This window comes from Emydura macquarii, unplaced genomic scaffold (assembly GCF_026122565.2).
Source record: "Emydura macquarii macquarii isolate MOO-44397 ecotype Brisbane River unplaced genomic scaffold, CSIRO-AGI_Emac_v2 contig_499, whole genome shotgun sequence".
NCBI classification, from domain to species: domain Eukaryota; kingdom Metazoa; phylum Chordata; order Testudines; family Chelidae; genus Emydura; species Emydura macquarii.
Genome location: NW_027130636.1, coordinates 16,209,334 through 16,233,630, shown reverse-complemented (window position 1 = coordinate 16,233,630; position 24,297 = coordinate 16,209,334). Strand labels below are relative to the sequence as shown.

At 53.8% G+C, this 24,297-nt stretch overlaps 2 protein-coding genes across 5 annotated transcripts in view; one reads left to right on the top strand and one right to left on the bottom strand.

Moving 5' to 3' along the window:
* Window positions 1–13,471, top strand: part of SNED1 (sushi, nidogen and EGF like domains 1) — a 97,326-nt gene extending 83,855 nt beyond the window's left edge. Inside the window, exons 28-33 of one of the 3 annotated variants that reach the window (XM_067539017.1) lie at window positions 579–677; window positions 1,400–1,516; window positions 3,403–3,490; window positions 4,879–4,962; window positions 5,550–5,587; window positions 12,678–13,471. In XM_067539017.1, the coding sequence (XP_067395118.1) occupies window positions 579–677; window positions 1,400–1,516; window positions 3,403–3,490; window positions 4,879–4,962; window positions 5,550–5,586 (425 nt within the window). In that variant the 3' untranslated portion in view covers window position 5,587; window positions 12,678–13,471. Of the gene's footprint in view, window positions 1–578; window positions 678–1,399; window positions 1,517–2,711; window positions 2,778–3,402; window positions 3,820–4,878; window positions 4,963–5,549; window positions 5,588–12,677 lie in introns of those variants that run through there. The other 2 variants (XR_010918159.1, XM_067539018.1) reach the window with 2 other exon arrangements.
* A 3,029-nt stretch (window positions 13,472–16,500) lies between these two features.
* Window positions 16,501–23,909, bottom strand: MTERF4 (mitochondrial transcription termination factor 4). 2 transcript variants are annotated; one of them, XM_067539020.1, is made up of 4 exons: window positions 23,846–23,909; window positions 19,300–19,831; window positions 18,003–18,184; window positions 16,501–17,127 (listed from the first exon to the last, which is right to left on the bottom strand). In XM_067539020.1, exons 2-4 carry the CDS (start codon window positions 19,664–19,666, stop codon window positions 16,789–16,791), a joined length of 888 nt encoding a protein of 295 aa, XP_067395121.1. In that variant the 5' UTR covers window positions 19,667–19,831; window positions 23,846–23,909; the 3' UTR covers window positions 16,501–16,788. The 2 variants fall into 2 exon arrangements, with proteins under 2 accessions (XP_067395121.1, XP_067395120.1); XM_067539019.1 differs by lacking the exon at window positions 23,846–23,909 and adding an exon at window positions 23,208–23,358.
* Between the last annotated feature and the right edge of the window lie 388 nt (window positions 23,910–24,297).

Below are 24,297 nucleotides of genomic sequence, written 5' to 3'. Positions count from 1 at the left end.
TCCCCTGGCGTTTAGACCCGGTTCTGCCATCTGACTCCCAGGTGACCTTGGCCACCCTTCCTCTGCTGCACTAGGGGCTGGTCCCACACCCCACCTGAAGGAGTGCGTGAGAGGGGCTTCAGAGAGGAGATACAGCCGCGGGACCATGCCAGTGTCTGAAAGTCAGCAAAGCTAACACCCAAGAAAAGACAGCAATATTCCCCCCCTTCCTCCGACACACACTTGGCCTGTGAAACTCATTGCCAGAAGAAATCACTGAGGCCAGGAGCTTAGCTGGAGTCCCAGATAGACCCATTTACATGGATGAGCATGGCCAGAGTCAGCAGCCAGGATTCAAAACTCAAACACCAGGTGTTTTGGAAGGAATAAACCATGCTTCACGCCTTAACTCAGCCTCTGCCTATTGAGGTTTAGGAAGAAAGCGTCTTCCTGGGCAGTTATCCCTGCCTTCTGTGAGGTCCTTTCCTCTGCCGCCAAAGTAGCAGGGCCACGACTGGCCTCATGGCCCTTGGGGCTAAGCCAGTCTGACATGGCCTATATCCTAATATAAAAGGACTAATTACTGGTTGTTCTCCTAGAACCAGAGGCACCAGTGAAGCTGGAAAAAGTGGAGGACTCGACCAATCGGGTCAGCCTGGCTCTGCAGCCACCGGTGTCTGAGAACCAGAGGAGAGAACGTAAGTCTGGCAAGGGGGGTTTGTGGTCACAGCTGAGACCTGACTGCCAAAGCTGGTCCCAAACTGCAGCCCCGGTGCTTGACAGCCCCAACATCCAAACCTGGAGCCACAGCCCCACTCTGCAACTGGCCCTCCTGGTTACTGGGGGGTCAGACCCACAGGCTGCATGAGAGCCCTGGACCCAGGGGGTCAGCTCTTTGTGGCACGGCTCATCTCCCCATCTGTGCCTGAATCGCTCCTTTTGCCAGCAGCATGGGCCAGGTCGGCTGTCCTGAATACAGGCAGTGGCTCCATGTGCAGTGAGGACAGGTGTTGGGCAGACCCAGCGGGAGACAAACCATCGCTGGGGATTTCTGCCCTTCTGTATAGGGGGCTACGGGCTAGTTCTGGTGTGCGGGCGGCTCACTGGGAAAGCACCTGCCCGGGGGGGTACCCCGAAGTCCGGGCCTGATCCAGGAACACTGAGCACCTACAACACTCAGGCACCTCTCAGGATCAGCCCCTCTGTGTCTGCATTGGGGGGGTGCTCTCTGAAGCCTCCTGCCTGGACCCCAAAGCCCTGTGCACAGCACTTTATTAACTGCCCCCTCCCCACCCCCCCACGCTGCACTCCGACCCTCTGGCTGGGCGCACTGTGCATTCCAAGCCCTATGCTTCATCCCCTGAACGTGCTTCCCCCACCAAGGGCTACAGGGGCCTGACGCCAGCACTTGTGTTTGCAGATGAGAGCCGAAACTGCTCCACAAACCCCTGCAAAAACGGGGGGACCTGCGTTCCAGGTATCGAGGTCTCCCACTGTGATTGCTTCCCCGGCTTCAAGGGCAGACGCTGTGAACTAGGTGAGTCTGCAGCAGCCCCTGCTCCAGTGGGCCCAGAGAGCAGAGGCGGGAAGCACCAGCACTGGGGCCATGGCATCAGTCACACCAGGGAGCAGTGCAAATACCAACAGCTGGCCCACAACAGGCCCTGGTATGTGGGGTCGGCAATGCCCCACAGCAGGCTGGGTACCAGGAGGTGTCGGTGCCCAGGTGAGGATAGGCTGCCTTGGCCAGGGGTCTGAGAGAGTGCTATCCCCAGACTTCAGCCCCCTTGCCTCTCCTCCAGAGCGGCTCTGGGGCCGGGGGCGTGGGAGAGAGGAGACTGCTCTCTGCCCGCGCCAGTTTGGAGGAGGGGGGGGATTTGAGACCCAGCCAGCCCCTCCCTCCCTGAGAAAAGCTCATTTGCATGCCCCTCCCCACTCAAAGTGGCACAGCCAGGCCTCCTGCTACCCCCAGCCCTATGGGGAGCTTGTCTGCGCTTGCAGCAGCAGCTTCCACCTGCCCCGCTCTTAGGAGACAGCAGGACGGCTCCACACACCCCCAGCAATGGGAGCAGAGCCCTCACCCCTGACATGCTCATCTCTGGCCACCCTGGGAAACCAGGCTAGATACTGGACTCACAGACTGCAGGCCGTGTAAAATCGGCAAGCGAGGTGCGAGCTGTACGGCAGTCGAGGGGGCGGAAGCTGGCGCCAAAACTAAAGGCAGGGACTGTTGGGGGGGGCTTTTGGTCCCAGCTGTAGCCACATGTGCTGCAGGCGGGCTTAGTTCAGATGCCCGGGAGCTACAGCTTCTGGAGAGACTGCCCAGAAGAGCTTGGGTTAAGATTTCCAAGTGTGACCAGAGACTTCGGGGACACAGCTGGGGGCACCTGCGAAGCGGTTGATTTTCAGGGCATGAATGACCCCCCAAATCATGACTTGGCTTTGGAAATCTTGTGTGGCAGTGGCCGGACGCCTCCCACTCACTAATATAGTTACCTCACGCCACCTCAGCACAACAGGGCAGTGCTGTTATTCCCATTGCACAGATGGGAAACTGAGGCGTGCTGACTTGCCCAAAATCACACACAGCATCCGTGGCTGAGCTGGGAATTGAACTCGGATGGGCAGTTCAATCCCATGCTCTAGCCACTAGTTCATCTTCCCTGCCCTGGGGCCAGCCCTCTGTCTTCAGGTCTAGTTCTGCCGTGTCATTCCCCCCCATCCTCCCTCAGGTACCACAGACCTCAGCAACGTGGAGCTTGTGCTTTAGTGACGTGTTAGCATGGCTCCTTGTTAAGGTTAGTTGTGTGTGTGTCTTCAGCCGTCACCATGCTGTTAGCATGCACATCATGCAGCCCTGCTTAAAGAAAACTCAGCCAGCCTGACACCACAAACCCTTCTGGGCAATGCGTGACACGGTTTATAGGCCCTAAAACACGTCAGAGCATGCGCCTTCCCTCCAGGCCTGTCCCCTACGTACTACGGCCATGCAGCTCCATGCACCCCATGAGGGCAACTATTTCACAGCTGCAAGAAGGAAATTTGGGGGTTGGAAATAAACTCGCCTGCCTGATTTCTGGAGTCCTCATGCAGTACTGCCTCCTGGGCTAGCACCCTCTGCTTGGTGTCAACCAGAAATCAGGCACAGACTTTCTCCCCTCATCTGCTAAGTGCTTCTTCTCTGCTCCCCCTTTATATCCCTCCTTTAAAACCGATCTCCTACTGCCAGCACCCAGCTGGGGCTTGGCTGGCTGGTCAGGTCAGTGGCAGGGAACGTGCCTCACCCAGAGTAAATGCACGTTGTTAGAGAAGTGGGTTTGAGCACTCGGCAGTCGTTTAATGAGAGATTTTTCTCCATAACTGGGGTGTCCCCTTTGCTAACAGGGCATCAAATTAACCCTCTCTCCCCATCTCTCTGCTTAGCCTGCAAGAAGGTGCCCCACTCGTGCACACGGCTCTACTCGGAAACCAAGTCCTTTCCTGTCTGGGAAGGCGGCGTCTGCCATTACCTGTGAGTACAGCTCACCTCGTGCCCTTCACCCTTCCTGTGGCACTGAGGCGGTCGCGAGCAGTGGCTGACAGTGCCTGCGACCCGCTGGGATTGGAACCAGGAAGAGAATGAATGAGGCTCAGCTGTGTCAGGCTGGATTTGTCCCCTGGCTCATAACTGTTATCTTGTCTGGCCACATCTTATGAGGGCTGGAGGGGTGAGCTGCAGTCTGGGGCAGCCGAAAACCATTCCCCATGCTGTTCTGGCGCCTCCACTGATGCTTGGAATAGGTCCTTCTGCACATGAGGGGCAGCTCCCTGGCTGAGCTGCAGCATGTGGTGAGTCACAGGGTAAGCTAGTGTGGGATACTATGATGGTGCTTCTGGAAAACGTGACACTGGATCCACCCCTCACCTTGCTACTGGGGGCTGGGGAGCGGTGCATGTGTTGTGCTAATGCAAAGTTAACAAGTGCCTTTTCCACACAGTTGGATGGGGAGGAGGGGGAATGAGCCAGTTGGGGTGGGAAGGGGGACTGTGTGTGTCATCTTCTCCAATTCCCCTCTCTCTCTTACAAGCAGAGATTTGTCTCTCTCACCCTTGCTTTTGGCCACAGACTGGCTGCCCGTTAATATTTCCTGTCTGCTGAATCTTTCTCGGCCCCCTCCGGAAAGCAGCTGGCACTTCCTGCACTGTTTCAGTAGGGGCTGCGCCAATGTTCTAGGTGGTATCACTGGGTCAGTTACTCAGATGGTTTCTGGGCTCCCTGGGCCCATTGTTTGTTCTGCTCCCCTCTCTCTCAAGGGTTAGGGGAGAGGCTGGCCATTAAGCACACAGGGGCAGAGATGTGCTTCGGTGAAAGGAGCTGTGGTGCTCAATTTCTTTAAGTATTTCCATCTCCTGAAATCATTTTAACCCATATCCTCCACCCAGCATAGCAGAGTAATAAAGCAGCTGATAGCAGAGTCACCCTCTGCTTTAAAATATATCTGGATTGTCTTTAAAGGCAGTCAGTCAAAGCACATAATTCCTAGGCTCTTACCCACCAGACTCTGGAGACAAGGTTATGTTTTAGTGTGGTCATCACCCTAACCAGCTCCCTCTTAGCCAGGCGCCAGCCCCAGGCCCCGTTTCTGGAAGGGTCTCAGCCAACTCCCCAAACTGTGCTGGCCTTCTCCCCTCCTTGCAGAGTGCTTGGGATCCCACTAAGTTTAGACCAGTGTGAACCCTGCATCTGGTGGTCATGCCACTGCTCCCCCCTCACTGGTGGTGAGCTCGATCAGCACTGGATGTGCCACTAGTCTTTTGATCAAACCCAATTGCACAAGCGGACTCAGGCCAGGCAGGCCTCAAGCCTTTTGCTGTCTGTCTACAGCACATTGTTCTGACACGTCCCCCTTGTGCTAACAGATACAAGAGAGTCTACAAAGTCCACCAGGACATCTGCTACAAGGAGAGCTGCGAGAGCACTGCCTCCAAGAAGACAGGCAGCAGGTAGGGATGCAGGGGTGTGTGTGTGTGCGCGCGCGCGCCATCATGGCTCTGCCACACTGCAGCATACAGCCACATGGGGACCCCCGGCTTGCACGTTCAGCCCAACCCGAGACTGTCAGAGGAACTGATTTTCAGAAAATGCCGAGTGTCCAGTTTTTACAGCCCAGCGCATTTCAGAGAGCTGGGGCTGGGCACCAAGTCAGGCACTGCTGAAAAGCTAGGTTAGGCGCCTGAAGCTGGAGCAAGCGATGGCAAACTGAAATTGTCTGCACAAGGGGCTGTTTGGGGCCATTATGTGAACGCTATCACATAATTTCCTAGCAGCAGGAAAATACAGAGCGAAGCATTACGCTGACCAGGCGTTAGCAACCTCTGAAACCAGGTTGGCGGGCAGCTGCCGCTGTGATCAATATTAGACCTTTAGAAATGCTGAGTTGGGTTCCTGCGATAACTTTCCAGAGTCAGGTACGCTGGGAGTCCCATTAATATAGGCACTGAACTGCTGAATCGCGACACCTCGGGGTGTGAGCAAAAAAGAAAACACTCAGGTGTCTTGTGTGCTGAGTCCTTGCTCTTCTTTCTTACAGAAAACAAAGTAACAGTCACACAGTGAAGAAGCCATAGAGTAAGTGATCTTTCTCTCGGAGGGGTTTTTAGAAGGGGGTTGCAGTCAGGAGTCTGCCATCATGTATCGCACCTGACAAGGACAGATGGGTTCACAAGGTGGTGATGCCTTAGGTGATAATTCTCCAGGGTTAAAAGGGGAGACCCTGGCAGATGCTCACCTGGGGAGCTGTAAGAAGCATGGCTGTTAGGACCTTGCCTCAGTCTTAGCACAGCACACGTGTCTAAAAACACACAATGTGCTGCTTGTTGGCAAGACCACCTCAGCCAAAGGGGGCAGAAGGCTGAAAGGCATTGCTAGCGAGCCCAGGATTGAACAGTGTCCTGTCTCCCTGGTAGTGAGGGGTCCCTTGAGTTACCAGCAAGCTAGTATTTGCTATGGGTTCTGGCCCCACTGATCTTCTGCGTTGCTTTCCTCCCCTCACCACCGTGCCAGGCCCAGCCTCTCTTGATTTCAAGATCTTAACAAAAAGCCTCCCAATTTCACTTGTATGTGTCTGTACACAGCTAATGTGACAGCGTAGCTGTGTGTCACACAAACCATCCTAGACTAGACGAATGAGCTGGAGAGCTCTGGGAAGGGGAAAGCTGACCATTTGCTCAGACTGGTTAAATACTGCCACAGATACCAGTAAGGAAGGAGCAGTCATTTCACACCCGTGATGAAAGCACTGCAAGGGAGAGAGTGCTATTTACTTTCATTTGTGTAGATGCAAAGTTTGACCCCCTCAGTTGCCCTTTGTTTTATTTACTTAGTCTACCGCTGCATAGTCTGTGCTTCCTTGCTTCCTATTATCCTGGTGCTTTTGTCCACAGACTGTGCGCACCAGCCACCTCTCCCTTTAAGATCATGCTTGCTGTGCTGTTGAAAGTCAATCTAACACCTATTTCAAATCTGCCATCAGTTGTTGGGGTCTCTCCTCTAATAGGCCCCATTCACACGCCCGGGCATCTGCACCCATGGCGTGGCAGAGTTTGTCAACAGCCCCGCTATCCACAACTCCAGCCTTGCCATTGACTTGTGCAGCCTGGGAGATGGGAAGGCGCAGCCAGGAGCTGCAGAGATCTAGCTTCTGCCAGCAGAGCCCGTTCCCGTTTGTCTACCCTCCCTTAGGGGAATGCCCAGCACAAGGCCCTGGTCTCTTAGTTACTGGTGTATTTGCATTATGGTAACAGAGGGCCCCAAATGGCCCATTGTGTGATGTTAGAATTACCCAGATAGAGAGAGTCCCTGCCCTGAAGAGCCGCACATTATTGAAATGACCAAGACAGACAAGGGGGGAGAGGAGGTGACTTGCCCCAGGGAGAGATGTCAAATTTCCAGAATTTTGGAAGGCAGGGGGAAACCGAAATATCGGCAGTTGTTACGTGCATCTCAAAACTAAACTTCATTTACTTCATTCAGAATGGGAAACGTATTAGTAATACTTCACTTAGCACATAAACAAGCACTGGTGGGATAAATAAGTATAAATTCTTTAGTTCTATCTTCGAGTGATTGCTCATATCCATTCCAATATAGGTGAGTGCGCGCCCCGTGCACTGGTTTCTGGAACTTTTTTCCCCTTAGTGAGCCCCGAAGGGTCGGCTTCGGTGCCTCCTGGAGTACCACGCTCATGCCGCGGTACATAGGGCGCTGCCGAACCTGCGGGCCCCCAGTTTCTTCTTTCCATCTGTGATGGTTACTGGAACGTCTGCCTCTTGCTTCTGCAAGTAGCATCCCCTTTGTTTGCATAGACTGTTGTCGTTTAGAGACTGTTCTGTTAAGTATAGCATTAAGTAGTGTTAAATAGTTAGAGTAGTTAGATAATAGCCCTCAGGGGCTTTAGGTTGGGCCATGCCTGGCTCAACCAGCTTCAAAGCCTGCACCACGTGCAGGAAGATTTTCCCCGTGAGTGACTCTCACGACCACTGCCTCCGCTGCCTCGGAGAGCAGCACAGAAAAGATAAATGTAAAATTTGCAAGGCCTTCAAGCCCTGCACGCAAAAAGAAAGACGTGCGCTTGAAGGCCATTTTTATGGAGTCTGCACTTTGGCCAGACTCTGAATCGGCGCGTTTCCCCGCGGCACCGAGCGTCTCCTCGGTGCGGAGCGCCCCACCGGCACCGACTTTGACGGTACCGGAGCGCAAGAAGGGGACGGATGTCGCGCACCAAGACTCCCCCACGCCTCCCGTCCGGCCTGGGGAGAGTCTGGAGATGCCCCAGCCACGTGCCGTGGAGATTATTCCGGCACCGGCATCTCCTCGGAGGGAGCCTCCCCTGAATCCTGGGGGTGGGGGAGTGCCCCTGCAGTGGCTGTCGACACCAGAGGCATTCGCTGCAGCACGCGCCCTTATGGGCATGCCCACGCCTCTGTCCCCCCCCTTGGCCGAGGGCACAGGGACCGGCGTCTCGGGGTAAACCTGCGCTGGGTGGCTCCGGTGGGTGGCAGAGACAGGAATCGAAGTCTCCCCCCAGACGGTTGCGGAGGGTAGAGAGAGTGGGCTCTCCTCCCAGCTCCGACACCAAGTTGTCGAGCTCCTCGACACCGTGGCACCGAGGGCGGTCGAGAGGTTCATGCAAGAGGCGACAACAATACAGTTCTGCCTCGCATGGGGGTCGCAGTTCCAGTTCAAGCACCGAGTCCAGCTTGGCACCGGTCCAGATCCCCGGCGGGGATCTTGGCACCCGAGGACGCCCACCGCATGCGGCACCAGTCTAGATCCCCGGCACGCAGCCCAGCACAGATTCTGGCACCGACTGCCTCGGCACCGCAGTGTTTGGTACCGCAGTCCTCAGCACCGCTGGCGGACATGGCACCACGCAGCCGATCACACTCTGCAGAGTTGGCACCGAGGCAGCACCACTCCCAGTCCCGAGGTGGGAAGCGTCGCTGCAAAAGGTCAAGGCGAAGGAGGCGGTCACCCAGCTCCTCCAGCAGTTCGTCCCCCCCGCCGGCACCGTAGACGTTGGCACTGTCGGTCCTCGTCGTCATCGGCTCGGAGCCGCTCATCAGTCAGTAAGCAGAGATCCAGCAGCTCTGGGTCCCGGGCCTGCCCTCAAGAGGCATCCCAGTCGACACCGGCACTGGCACCGGTGTGGCCACAAGCACAGTCTCTGTGCACTCGTCTGTGGCCCAACCACCACCCCCCTCCCTCTGAGACAGCCGGATAAGGGCCCTCCCTCTGAGCAGGAGTCGCAAAGTGTATGGCAGTGGTGGCGGCCCACCTACGTTGCAGAGGGGTACAGATCTTCCCCTATCTGGACGATTGGCTGATCCGGGGCAAGTCCAGGGCCCATGTGAGGAACAGCCTGGAACTCACTTGCGCAAGATGTACCAGACTGGGGCTGCTCATCAACGAGCAGAAGTCCACTCTCACCCTGGTGCAGCGCATACAATTCATCGGAGCCACCCTGGATGCCACCCAGGCCAGAGCCTTCCTCCCACAGCCTCGCTTCGAGGCGATGGCTGCCATAATCAACAACCTCCACAGGTACCCACGATGACAGCCAGGCATTGCCTTCAGCTGTTGGGACACATGGCAGCCTGTACATATGTGGTGAGGCTGGCTCACCTCAAACTCAGGCCTCTCCAGGCGTGGTTGGCCTCCGTATATGCACCAGCCAGGCACTCGCTGAACAGAGTAGTCACGGTCCCCATGCAGGTACTGACTTCTCTGGATTGGTGCAGGACCCGGGGGAGGTACTGAGGGGTGTTCCCTACAGAGACTTGACACCCTCCATAACTTTGATTATGGACGCCTCAGACGTGGGATGTGGGGCCCACATCAGCAACGACCTGAGCATCCAGGTGCTCTGGTCATCAGACGAGAGGTGCCTGCACATCAACGTCCGGGAGCTCAGAGCAGTCCGCTTGGCCTGCAAGGTCTTCCTCAGGTTCCTGAAGGGCAGAATGGTGCAGGTCCTCACGGACAACCCGGCAGCCATGTTCTGTATGAACAGGCAGGGGGGAGCGCGCTCCTCGGCTCTTTGCCAGGAGGTTATTCAGCTTTGGGACTTTGCAGTGAGGCACGACTTCCACATATCTGTCTCTCACCTCTTGGGCGTCAGGTACGACGAGGCGGACCGCCTCAGCAGGTCGTTTCTACCCCAGCACGACTGGTCACTACACCCAGCGGTGATAGCTTTCATATTCCGCAAGTGGGGTGTTCCCCAACTGGACCTGTTTGCGTCGCCCTGGAACAGGAAGTGTCCGAGGTTCTGCTCGCTCCGGGGTTGCAAGCCGGGCTCCATTTCCAACGCATTCCTTATAGAATGGACGGGGACCCTCATGTATGCGTTTCCCCCATTCCGCTACTGCCCAAGGTCCTCTTGAAAATCAAGAGAGACAAGTGAACATCACATTGAGTGCCCCAGCTTGGCCGAGACAGCACTGGTTCAGCATACTGCTGGACCTGTCCATCGCCCCGCCGCTGCTGCTCCCAAGGCATCACGACCTGCTCTCCCAGGACCAGGGGCGCCTGCTGCACCCAGACCTGGACTTCCTCCACCTGACGTCATGGAGACTCTCTGGCTGACGGAGGGAGAGAGAGCCTGCTCGGCACAGGTCCAACAGGTTCTGCTGGGCAGCAGGAAACCTTCCACTCAGGTGGTGTACCGAGCCAAGTGGAAACGGTTTACCTGTTGGGCGGCGTCCCGGGGAATCCCACCAAACTGCTCGCCCATACAGGCAATCTTGGAGTACCTACTCCATTTAAAGCTCCAGGATCTAGCACTGGCCTCCCTAAGGGTACACCTGGCGGCCATCTCCGCCTTCCACCAACCGATGGAAGGGAGGTCATTAGTCATTATTCTCACACCCCATGTCCGTTAGGTTCCTTAAAGGGGTGGAGAGGCTGTACCCACAGGTCCGTGACCTGGTGCCTCCCTGGGACCTGAACCTCGTCCTCGCCATGCTGACAGGACCCCCCTTCGAGCCCATGGCTACACGCCCGCTGCTCGTCCTCTCGTGGACGGTATCCTTCCTGGTGGCCATTACATCAGCTAGAAGAGTCTCCGAGATAAGGGCCTTGACCTCGGAGCCCCCATATACTGTCTTTTATAGAGACAAGGTGCGACCGAGACCCCCACCCAGCCTTCCTGCCCAAGGTGGTGTTCCAGTTCCATTATAACCAGGATATCTTCCTCCCCGTGTTCTTTCCTAAACCGCACGGTTCAGAGGAGGAGCGGAGATGGCACTCGCTGGATGTCAGACAAGCCCTGGCCTACTACATCGAGCAGACCAGGCCATTCTAGAAGTCGACAAAGCTGTTCGTGGCGGTGGCGGACCGGATGAAAGGCTCACCTGTCTCCACCCAGTGCATCTCCTCCTGGATCAAAACCTGCTATGAGCGGAAGGTGCCGCTGTCAGGAGCTGTGACAGCGCACTCAACCAGGGCCCAGGCCTCGTCGGCAGCCTTCCTGGGGAGAGTGCCACTACAGGACATCTGCAGAGCAGCAACCTGGTCCTCGGTCCACACCTTCACGTCCCACTACGCCATCGTGCAGCAGGCGAGAGAGGACGCGGGCTTCGGCAGGGCCATGCTCATGAGAGCAGCTCGATGCTGACTCCTACCCACCTCCAAGGTATGGCTATTTAATCACTTATGTTGGAATGGATATGAGCAATCACTCAAAGACAGAGAACAGGGTTACTTATCAGTAACTGTTGTTCTTCGAGATGTGTTGCTCATATCCATTCCACACCCACCCTCTGTCCCCGCTGTCGGAGTTGGCAGAAAGAAGGGACTGAGGGCCCACAGGGTCGGCGGCACCCTATGTACTGCGGCATGAGCGCGGTACTCCAGGGGGCGCCTAAGCTGACCCTATGGGGCTCACTAAGGGGAAAAAAGTTCCGGAAACCAGTGCATGGGGTGCACACTCACCTATATTGGAATGGATATGAGCAACACATCTCGAAGAACAGTTACTGGTAAGTAAGAACAGTTACTTTTTTTTTTTTTATCTGACTAATAATGACAAATATACCTAGGATGAAGGATTGAGCTGCAACTGCACATGGAAGTACTCAGTTATGTGTTTTTCCTCTAGTGGGTGGCATAGAGGGAAAAAATGTAAAATGTGGGAAACAGAAAGCACCAAGATGGTTGTCAACAAAAGGGAAGGTTGTGTAAAATAGACCTAACCTACCACGCTCACAGAGATACAAAAGAAACTCATGTTTCTAGAGAAAAAGCTCAGGATATGAATGTCCCTAAAATGTAGTTAACAAAGCACAAGATTAAGGATCACCAGTAAATTCAGATATGTACCAATCTTTCTGGTAACCCCACCACCAGACTCTTTAGTAGTGGAGTATCATTGTATATAGACAGTAAATGTCATAAACAGACAAAACCAGCCCTCCTCTGAACCTCTGTAATATCACTTAACAGTTACTAACGTGGCCTTGGACATGCTAGCATAGCTCTCATTTCCCTTCCTCTTTCTCTGCTAATTCTAAGAGAAAATATTTCAGAGAAGTTTCTACTCAATTTTTCCCAATGTTTCCCATGCCAGGGCTTTTTTTGGGGGGAGGAGGGCAGCACATTCTAAAATTCCAGGCCTTCCTCAGTTCAATGGCAGAGCTGGGAATTGAATCTGTCCCCAAGGCCTTTCCACTCCCTACTGCTTCCTCTTTGTGGCAGAGTTGCCAAAGACGTTGCAGGCTCCACCCCTTAGCCTCACAGGGGTGAATGTGCCCGGTTATCTTTGTTTTAAATATTAGTAAACAGGCAAGCACAAAATACAATGCTCCAGTTCCCCTTGTTTATGCATGAGACCTGGCATCCCATAAGCTTTACCTTCCTCTGCTAGAGCAAGGATGTGTTCACTAACACATGCCATGGCCAGACTTACACACTTGGCCCTTGCAAACAGAGAGCTATCAAGTTCTATGGGCTGCCGCTCTTTAAGAACCAAAGGGACAAAACCCCCACTGACTTCAGTGGGAAAGAGGGGACACCCAAAGCATTAAATACAGATTCCAAGCTCTTACTCTCCATCAGACAAACTGTGAGGGAGCAAGAGTGGGCCACTCCCTCAGCCAAAAGGAAACTGAAGTTGGAGTGCCTCCAGCTGATTCTAACGTTCTCACTCTTTCTTTCATAGGGTTCAAAGCATTAAGAGCTTCACCTTACCAATTCTAAGTGCTTTCAAACACCAAGAAGAGCAGATCTACAAACTGGGTCCTAAATGGGTGGGGAAGAGACCTTTCTACACGGAGTCACTGCCCTTCCCTCTCCTCCAGCCTGTTAGAGACACACACAGACTGGCACACCACACAGCCATTTCCCCACCCATGAGCAGGCACACCAGAGCCCACACGCTGGCTTTCCTTATTGTGGACACCTCTGCTTCCCATCACCAAAATCACATTAGAATGGCTGACTGTCCACTACGCTGGTTAGCCAATCTTTGTAACCCAAACCTGTTCACAGGAGCTTCAATCCCTCACCTGCCCGCGCATTTCCAGGGTTGGAACCAGCACCCTATTACCAGGACACACACCAACCCATTCAATTACAAATCAGCCAAAAATAAAGTTTAATGCCACCCTACAATCCTTAGGTATGAGCTCAAACCTGGCCTACAAAGCCCCATCAGAGAAGCAAAGTATTCCCCTACACAGCCAAATTAAAAAATATCCTCAATAACGATTTGAACTGATGAGGGTGCAAAATAAAGAAAGTAGTAGACATGTTTCCCTTCTCTTGTACCTTAAATGTTTGGTTTTTTAAGACCGTTGTGCTGACTAGCAGCCAATATTGTCTATTTCCCCCAAGTTATTAATGTTTTAACTGAGTTTCAGTGTGTAGACATTCAGAAAAATGTCTACAGCACCTAAAAACAGTGAACGTTTTTCCTCAAAAAAAGGTTAAGGCTTAGAAATTTGTTTGCTCCAATGCTCATTTTTATAGAACATTAACACAATAGTCTATGAAATCATTCCAGAGCACTGTCGCTCTGCTCAGCAAAGAAAATGTTTAAAGGCCTTCAAAGCTGATGTAGTTAAAAAGTTGTAATCTCCAGCATAAGCAGATTTAGTACATTTCAAAAGCACTATGAATCATTTATCATGTCAGCTATAATCCACAGCTCTACAGCCTTTATAGTCAAACCAGGCAGTGCAAGGAACAGCTGTGATACCAACGGACATCCAAGCACCAATTCACCATATTACAGCAGAGCTGACTGCACTGGTGCTTAGGTACCGGCGACAGGCAAGCCGGAAGGCTCAAGAAAAGCCTGTTTAGCGTTTAAGATTTCCTAGCTTTTGAGAGTTTGTATGACACTAGTTAAACATAGATTTGTGTGTATTACTATACACAGTGTATCTTATAAATTAATACATACCAGAACTATAGCTTAGTCATGCACTAAAGTGTTCTATGGGGTGCACCTCTAGGAGGCTGTGACTCATGGCACCAGATGTATTAATTTGATACGGCAGTCTACCCTCCTCCCCCCCCCCCCCCCAATATTCAAGGGGGTGCTCAAATGCAAATATAGTTTCTTTAGCAAAGGAAAGAACAGTTCTGAGCAGAACACGGCCCAGGCGTTAAGCAGCTCCCTGTACGGAGAGACACGCCAAGACCTCCTCAGACTGAGAGAGCCTCTCCGGGTGCTGAGATATCCTGACAGCGACTAGCTGCTGCGGAGGAAGCGATGTTATACTAACTGCCATCTGGAAAATCAGGCCCCTTTCCACACAGTGGTCGTAATGATGTTACCCACAAGGGATGAGGAAAAACCAGATCACGTATCTCCGCTGCAGTGGAAAATACCCTCTGCCTCCCCACTTCAGCAGGCCACTGATGCTGAAATCAGTCACAAGAATGACCCCTTTGAGAGATATTGCCAGAATCCAAGCTGGGAGGTAGAGGGGTTGACAGGCAATAAGTCTCCTGAGAGTGCACCCCACAACTCTAGATTCCCAGTTATCCTGTACTCATTTCACATGGGAAGGCTTAGAATCACAATCCCTTAAACATCCTTCACATGGCCACAATGTGAGGGGTGTGGGAAGTGGTTGTCAGAGAGCTGGAGATTTGGAATACCCATTTCATTACTTGGGAAGGGAAAAGAGTTGGGACCAGAACACCACATCCTGCGTTTAAAGTTAGGATTACAGGCGCCTTATCCAAGGTATTCAGTCACCTGAGTCCAAACTGGCAGCGGATGAGAAGGACGTGCAGCTGTTCTGCCATGTTGCCTGAAAACAGGGTGATGAATGCACTGGCAGACGGGGTGGTTAAAAAGAAACCTGCTGCTTAGTAAAAGTCTTGTGTTTTCATGCAATCCTATCCCTTTAACTTGAAGCAGACAGTGCACGTTCCCACCCTCTGAACTAAGGACAGGGGAGTAGACCTCTGGCTGCAATACCAGGAATTGGTGCCCCCTCACCCCCAGCAAGACCAGCACATTCACACATGCCATCAGTCTGAGAGCTGCTGTGCAGAACAGACAGCCTGGCAGCAGCAAGTGCGTTGCTGCAGTTTGCTCCCCTTCCACAACCAAAGGAGTCTCCACTCTTGGGCCATGTTGTAACCCAGCGGCCGAAGAGCTAGCGGCAGAGTCCACACACACAGACTAAGCACAGTATGTCATGCAGCAGAGAAAGATTTTATCTTGTTTTTAAAAGTTAGTTATTTCGGTTTGTTTTTTAAATAAAAGATACAATGGCTAGCTCCTGGGTCCTGCTTTCAGTGGGAGGTGGACAGAGGCAGAGGGCAGGGGAGAGTCTAGGCTGCACAACACCTTTCCCTCAGCACACGCTGCCCACACACGCCGGAGTCATCTCCTCAACACCAGCCGCACACCCCCCTCACCTCAAACCAGCCTCCTGCCAACCTATTCACTGGGCCTCTTGGCCCACAGCCAAGCCACTTACCTTTCCCCAGCAGTCACCTGCTCACCCAGTTGGTCTCCTTTCCTGGGCCTAACCCCAAAACCTTGACCATTCGCCCCACACCCGTCTCCTTTCTTGCCTCTTCACAAAAGCTCCACGAGCAATTTCCTTCCAGCACCAAAAACTCCATCTTGCCCCACTAAACCAGGGGTGGGCAAACTTCTTGGCCCAAGGACATCTGGGTATAGAAATTGTATGGTGGGGCATTAATGCTCTGGGAGCAGCTCCAGTGAGAGCGCCACTGGGCCCACGTGGTGGGAGAAGGGTGGGCGGAAGGGGCGAGGCCAGGACGGGGGAGCAGGTGCCACCCCCCGGTTAGGGTGCTGCTGGGCCCACGTGGTGGGAGAGGGGTGGGGGAAATGGGCAGGGCTGGGAGGGAGAGGGCCACTGTCATGCTGCACTGCTTGTTCCGCAACCTTTCCGTAGACCACCTCAATGAAGCTCGCGGACCACTTGTTGAGCTGGAGGGCCTGATGAAAAGCTCAGATGGGCCGTATGTGGCTTGCAGGCCATAGTTTGCTCACCTCTGCCCTAGACTCTGCTCACAAGCTCCACCCCACTTCCTCCAGTCTCCAATCACACAATCCATCTTCTCGCCAGGACCGTATGCCATCCACCGCCTCGACTCAGGGCCCATGCTAAACATTTTTACTCCCCATTCCTGGCTCCCAGCTATGCCCTTAAAGGGGCAGACGTCCCTTCCTCCCCAGACAGCTGTCTTTGCGGGGAAGGAGGTTGGGCTGCACAGACCTGTGCGAGCACAGCGAAGCTACAGCTGCCAATGCCCAGAACTGCCCTCTGGTAGGTGGCAAGCGAGGCCCGCTCTGGGGGCTATTCTTCCAGCTGAGCAAGCTTTGGGATGAGGTCCCCAGCCTAAAGTGACCCCTTCCCCTTGCCGCACCCACCTGGCAATCAAGCAGCAGAGTAGAGATGCCCCAGGAGTGCCACCATGGCCGCTGGGGCTTCAGACAGCGATTGGGGGCTGGGGGAAATCAGGCAAAGTAACAGAGTAGGGCACTCATGTCCTGGAGGGTCTGGGCTTTATTGGTTTTAGTACAGGGGCCTCAGTTCAATAAGGAAAACAGACACAGGACTGCCTGCCCCCAGCCAGCAGCTAGGAGCCAGCCTGGGGCCCAGGTGACTTGTGGCCAAATGTTTCCCAACTAGTGAGGTCATGGCGATACCACAAAGCATACGGATCAGAAGGGAACGTCTAGGAGCAGCCGTGCCACATGGCGAGGTTTCCACCAATGCCTTTGGCCATGACCTCAATGGAACCCTTACTGAAGCTTGGGTAGGAGTTACGCTTCCTTACTTGCTGTCAGACCTTTCCCCTTCCCCGTTGCTGGCTGAGTCAGTCTCTTCGGACGCTATAACCTCCTCCTCCTCCCGCGCCAGCAGCTTCTTAAAGACCGTGAACTCCTCCAGGGAGGAGTGGGCCAGCTGGGTTAGAAAGTCCCCTTGCGAGACTCGGATGATCTCCTTCAGTTTCGGGTTGACGACCTGGGTCTGGCCTTTCTTGTCAGGGGTTTGATAAAGCCCCAGGCGCTCTAAGAAGATGTGCCGGTTCTTGATCTCAGCTAACGGAGTTCGGAAAAGACCAGATTTCACCATCGCCCTGTGATTGACTCCCATTCTGAAGTACGCGTACTGCAGGAAAGACAGAGGGAGATTAAAAATACAAGGCTGCAAAGTAGAAGGAAGAGATGCCTGTTTAGCTGCTGTCAACATCTCCCAGGAAATACACTGACTGGGTTGGAGCTAAGGCGCTATAAAAGCTGTGCTTCACTTTTCCTCCAGACGCAGGTAACTAGCCACAGAGTTAGGAGTTCTAATCCACCTACTGTGAATGCTTAGTGCTGTGCACACTGGAAGCACATTTACCAAGACATAGTCCCTGCTCCATGGAGGTTACACTAGATCAGATATGGGAACATCTGAGGTTATGGACTGAACTCAAAGGTAGAACAGGTATCTTGATGGGATCACTGTTGATGAGGGTGTTTTGAGGAGGGCGGTACATTAAATACAAGTGCACTTCAAGTGTTGCATTTTGGAGGTCATCTCTCTTTTAGGAAGACTAAGGGGAGAACAGTGCAACAGACACCAAGCAAGAAAAATACTATAGCTCAGTCCCTCTAAACTGGTCTCTGTAAAAGAAGACAGCACCTTGAACTGCCAACATCTACAGTCCAGTCAGACCCAGTTAATCAGAAACTGTGTGCATACTGCATGTGTATCTCCACTAAATTCACATGCAGGCTGCTCTACACAGGCCAAGAAACTGGTCTCTCCTTATGATCTCTCAGACTGAGGGGCACTCGAGAAACCAATCCCAGGATACTCGGATATAGGTGTGCGGCACAGGACAGATACCTGTGGGGAGATAAACTTGGGGATTCCCACTTGGGTTCCTACTCCATGTGCAAGAGTGTCCAACCCACCTGTCAGACTTTTAGATGGGTTCAGTGTGCCAGCAAGCCCCGAGGGAAGGAGTTCTGCCAACCCCACAGGCCCAGCCTCACCTGGAATTTGTACTCCAGGTCATGGGGTTCCTCCAGCAGGACGCTGGGGCAGCTTCGCAGAATCTCCGTCACCTGAGCCACTGTGAAAAGGCACTTCTTGAACACCTGAACCACGGCATCTATCTTCTTCCAGGGCAAGGAGAAGATACCAGGGTAGCTGTTTACCACTCGCTGCAGGCTCCCTATGGCAGACAAAAGGGCAGCTAATGAGACACGCTCAGCATGCGGGAGGACAGTATAACTTACAGGGGGACGGGACTCAAGCAGCAGATTTGCATAGTCAGGTTTGAAGCAGAGGTGGATTCGTCTGCCTCTCCCTGCTCACAGGTAGCAGAAGGGATCAGGAGTCTCACGCCCGACAAACAGCCTGAGCCACCTGCCCCTCCAGCAGGATGTTATGTGAAGTAAAGATGCCCTGCTGTGAACAGAACCCAGCCTCCCTCACACTCATCCACTAAGGAACGGACAGCTTGCCCCCTCCCCGCACATACCGGCAGAGACCCCCTACAACCACAGACCTCCTAAACTGCAGGAGAGCAGGCAGTGTGCTACTGTGTCTGATTAGTGGCACAAGCACAAGGGAAAATTAACAGCTATGGCAAATGAGTCTCCATCAAATGACATCCATTCGTGCTGGGGGGCAGGGGGAGAGCACTGCGATTCACTAGTAACACAGGGATTGCTCTGTCAGCTGCAGTTCAGTTGGGCCAGAGATGCATGGGATGGCAGACAGGGGTAGAACACCAGAAGCCCTGCTCGCTGGTGCAGATCAGCATTTCCAGAGGTTGCACGACATTTTGGGGGAGGTGGGGGGAGGGAGGAGGGAATCACGCTGGGGCCGAGGGAAGAGATTTAAAACATACTTGTAAAATGTTTCACAGAGCTGGGATGGCGCTAATTAATTTGCTGACTTTCCTTCCCAGGCCTAATGAGCCCGTGACTCTGTGCTATTTCTGGCAGCAGGAATAACAGCTGAAGCACTCAAGGGTGCAAATACGCTCAGTCTAGATGAGTCTATTAACCACACCAAAGGCAGAGCTAGAAGCAATCTGAGTTCATGTGCATCATTTTGGTAGGTAAAGTCCCTGTGTCAACAATCCCTCTCTTATACCATGGGAGTTTTTTCCCATCATGCTGCAAGAGATCTGTCAGCATATCCTCAGGATACCAGAATAAACAGCTCTCACTCCATGAAGAGTAACTGGAGAGAGGGGAACGTCTGAGGGCAGGAGGTAATATTGGCAGCACTTCAGCACTGTATAGGATATAAGCCAGTAAATGTGCAACACTATGGTACCTTCCCCGAGGCCCAGTCTCCGCAGGTATTCTGCACGGTGCCGCAGCTGCTGTGCTGTCATCCTTAGCACTTCAGGACTCTTCTGCAAGATGCTCAGCGTGGAGTTGGCGTCCAAACCCAAGAGGACGAGCTCGGAAACCACCATCAGCCACGTCTGAGGAGCCAGCTTTGGCTGCAAGCTGAAGAGCTGCATTATCTGAGAGGTGCTGAATCCCATGTTGGAGAATGAATCCAGCATCTTCCCCAGCTCCGGGCTCCCTACATCCGCTTGTCCCTGCTGTGCCCGTAGGGCCAGACGGATAGCTTCCAGGAGCTTCCCGTTGCGTGCTGGCTCATCAGTGTCCTGCTTCCAGCCAGCGGAGGACATGCTCCTGCCACTCCATTCAGATGAGGCCACAAACGCCAGTCTATGCCCGCTGCTTAACAAAGGGCAGAACGAGGCAGCAGTTCCAGCAGATGGTGAAGCACACAACCAAGGCTGTCTTATAACAGAGAGATGGGTGATGGGGACCAGCCTGCACCCACACAGGACCTACAAAAACACACCACGGAACAAGCTGATTGCAAAGAGTCAGCACAGAAGGATCAGAGAGGTCAGACACAGGAGAGATCCTTCCAATCACGGAGTCCATCCTTCTGCACTGTGGAAGACTGACATTAAACCAGCACACCATCTAGGACTGAGCGCACACAGCACTTGTCAGCTCTGCAGCTTATCTTAAAAGGTGATTATAATAACCCAGATTTTAATTAGTCATCATTAGTTGCACTACACTAGTGCCTAGGGCTCTAGAAAAAGATCTTGTTGCAGCAGATTTTGTTTTGTTTTTAAAAAAAATAAAAATAAAAAGCAAAGTTAAATAATTCTTCATGAATCTGGGACATTGAAGGAAGCAGCAATGGAAGAACTCACTTATTTCCTACATAAGAGTAGGAATAAGACCATTATTTCCTACGTAAAAGTTTCCAAAAATACAAACAGAAACTTTTGTTTAAGACAACAAAAATAAAGGGAAATAGAATCTCCTGTGGTTTGTTTTTCACAATTTTTCCTTACATGAAGTATCCAACTCAAAATAAAATGAATCTGTTATCTACTTTATATAATCGGAAGCCCTGTCAGAGAAGCCCAATAGTTAAGATGCTTGAAATTGCTCCAGCAAACACTAGATTATATAGACTACTCCATATAAAAAAAGGTCAGGTAGCAAAATCAAACACTCATAAATTAAGAAATGGCAGGATTAAGGATGGCCATGCAACTTCACTTTGGCCACTTTGTGTGTATTCATTATTCTAGTCTTTAATTCCATGATCACATGCTATTTTTTCCCACAGGACTCCTGCTTCATTCAGTGCACAGGATGGACAGTGCTTGCTGAATAGGTATCTTTTGGTAGATTTAGTGGGGGTTGGTCCCGCTTTGAGCAGGGGATTGGACAGTTTCTCAACAACCGGTCCCTGAGATCTCCCTGACACAGTCTAGGAAGCCGGTCCCTGGTAGCAAAAAGGGTGAGAAACATTGGACCAGATGACCTCCTGAGGTCCCTTCCAACCCTAATCTTCTATGATTCTATTATATTCAATATTTTGTTCAATATTATATTCAATATTCAGTGTGTGGTCCCATGTCTTAATTACTGCACTCTAGTCAAACCCTGCACTGAGCACAGAATTATTCCCTCAGAGGCTTTTTAGCACGCAACACAAACATTAATAAATTTAACCTCCCAACCTTCCAGTGAGGTACAGCATTATTCCCAAATTACAGACAGGGAACTGAAGCACAAGAGATTAAGGTCAGAAGTGCCCACTAATTTCAGGTGACCAGCTTGAGACACCTGGGATGTGATTTTCTTGGCATCACATAGCACTATGTTCAAAGCACTGCTCCCGGTGACTTCAGCTGCAGCAGTGAGTTCTCAGCACTTCTGCAAATCAGACCCCATGTGTCTCAGAAAATGAAGAACACCTGTGAAAAGTTTCATGTAAGTGACTTGCCCAGCATCACACAGAAACTCTGTGGCAAAGGCAGAGATATAATCCTGTTCTCCAAGGCAGCGTTTAAGTGCCATGGGACCATCCTCTCTCCAATCCCACGCTCCATTACCTATACACCTTCCAACTTCTGCAACAAAGGAGGCAGGGGTCCTGCAGGTAACAGTCTCCTTCACTACACAACCCTGATGCAGCCAGGACATGAGGCTGTCCATCCTGGACATTCCCGCTGTGTACTCCAGGTGGCGAGGGCAGCCTTGCCTCCTGCTTCTTTTGCTTTCCTTAAGCAAGTCTTGCTCCCTGCCCGCCTCTCACCCCTGGATCCTTGCCCAGACTGTGTCATCAGGCCCATACCGCAAGCCTCCCCAGATGTCCCCAACATGGCATGATATCCAGCCAGTCCACCTCCGAACCATGCCCATGAAACATCTGTGCATCCTGTACCCCGTACTATTCACTTCCTTACCCTCGTGTCCCCTCAGCACCAAGCGGCGAGACCTGTTGCCACCACCAAGGGCAAGGAACCCAGTGTGCCAGTCCATACTCCACTCTAAATCCCACAGCTCGGTGAGGATATCAGCTGGCAGCTTCTTCACGGAGCCATGAGTACAGGCACATACTTGGTGTGGTTCATGAACTCCCCCAGCACCTATCCCCTTTGTGCACCAGGATTTCCCACTCGCTGCATCTATACAGGGTGCGCAAAGCTTCAGTCCCTCTTCTGGCTCCTCCAGAACCTCCTACTGAGGTCCCTGGCTGCATTTTCCCCCACACCTCCCGATTCATGCACACCCCATCCCTGGCCCCTCAAATTTGTGAGACCTTCTTGTCAACTTCCTCCTGGTACTGGCCAAGATGGCCATCCACCACTCCAGGAGAAGGAAGCTGGACAGAGGGGAGGGGCTGCTCTGTGACCTTGGAGCCTATTTCCCTTCCCTGGTAGTCATGCCTCCCAGCAGAGTTCCTCTGGGCAGCGTCCACTGTCTCCTTGGCCTCCTTTAAGGAGCAGGGGGTATTGTCTGCTCCGTGTCCCTCTCTGGATCCCAGATTTTTGCTCTGTAACCTTCACTCCCATTCCTCTTCTTACATTCATCATCCCCTGTGATCAAGTGGAGCCTGGATGTAGTGGTTCCTCCCCTTAGATAAGGCAGTGCTGCAGGAAGCCCAGCTTTTAGTTCTGGGCAGGCCCAGACCCACTCCCACCAGTACTTCAAATAGGACACAATCCTGACCTCATTCATGATCCACCAGCGGTACCACCTTGGTCTGCAACCATCTTATTCCTCTGGGAACTATCTCCATGCCACTAGCCCACCCCCACGCACAGTACAGTACAGTACAGCATGCCCTGCCCTGCCCTGCCCACTGCAGGCCGCCCCGCCGCCTGCCTGCCTGCTCGCTCATCCCCGACAGCTACTAGAAAGGAATCAAGCTGCATTACAATGGATCGGTGGGCGCCACACTGCGGCTCGGGGATCGGCTCAGGGAACCATCTTTATGTTTCTGCAGCACTTCGCAGCCCAGTGTGACTCGCCCGGCCCAGCAATAAAGGCCAGAAGGGGTAGCTTGGGGGCGGCCCGGCCCGGCCAGCTCTCGCCATAGGGATGGGTGTTCGGGAACGGGAAAGGAGGCAGCCCGAGGGAGGGGAGGTGGGGCCCCGGGATTGCTCCCCGGCCGGGGGGCGAGGCGGGGAAGCCCACCCGAGCTGTCGGACCCACGCCGGAGGGGGCGGGGAGCCTGGGGCTGTCCCACTCCCTGCCTATACGCTGAGTCCCACCCGCGGGCCCTGCGAGGGACAGGCAGCGCTGTGCACAGGCTGGCCGGGCCGGGCCAGGCCGGGCCTGGCCTAGGGTGCCCCAAACGCTGACCCAGCCGGGCCGGGCCGCTCCTCGCCTTGCAGGGCCGCTCACCTGCCGGCAGACGCGGATCGGGCCCAGGCTGCTGCGCTGCATGATCCCGGCCCGGCCCCCGGAAACCAGGCGAGGGAGGCGCGTTCCGCGGGCCGCGCCCGGTCCCAGCGCAGGGCCAGCAGCCAGGCGCCCGCGGCTCGGTCAGTTCCCGGCGGCGGCGGGCCGGGATCGCGGGAACTGGACCTGCGCCTTGGCCCGGCCGGCTCCCCTTCCCCCGCCCGCTGGCAGCGCGGCCCCCGCGGGGGGGGCGGGGAAGGCCACAGCCTCGCGTGGCGACGTTAGCCCGCGCGCCCCCCCTGCGAGCACACAGCGCCGGCGGTCCTGCGCCGCCGGGGCCGGGGCCGTGCCTGGCTCCGCTGCCTGCCCTGCGCTGGGTCGGGCCGGGCGACGGTTTGTTCCTCAGGGAGCTGGCGCGGCTGGCAGGGACCGAACCCGGGCCGGGGATCAGGGCGCTGCAGCCAGCAGGGCGTGGCCAGCGCCCCCTGCCGGGCGCGGGAGGAACGAAGACGCGCGGCCCTGCAGGCCGGGCCGGGCCAGTTCGGCTCAGCGACGTCTGTGCCTTTGGCGCTGGCCTGGCACCCCTGGCGGCGCACGCAGCCTCTTAGCAAAACTGCGATTTCCCCCCCCCCCCGCTTAACCTGGGGGCTCCGGTCTTCAGCACCCCGCCGGCTGAGACGTGTGCATTCCCCAGCCGGCAGGAGAATATCTTTCCCTGTGAGCACAGGGGGATGCAGGATTAACGGGGAAGGAGGTTTTGAGCCCAGCAGCACTGAAGGGTTATGGGAAAGATTGGCATCTAATGGTCTGTCACTGCACGGTTTATTTCCTTCATCTGCCTCAAATCTTAGATATCTCCTCCTCCCCCCCCCCAAGAACCAGAGGGGAGAGATCCTCCATTCCTTTCCCCTTCATTCAGCAACATCTGCTGGCTATCCTGCAGCTGGTACAGTTTCCAGTTCTCCATGCAGCGTGGCAGGTGCTCTGCCCTATCATACAACACAGAGTGGTAAGAGCTAGAAAGGCAGCTGGCAGAGAACCACCTCGTCAGCTGTTGAAAGCAAAAGCCTACAACACCCAGTATGCCCCTGCA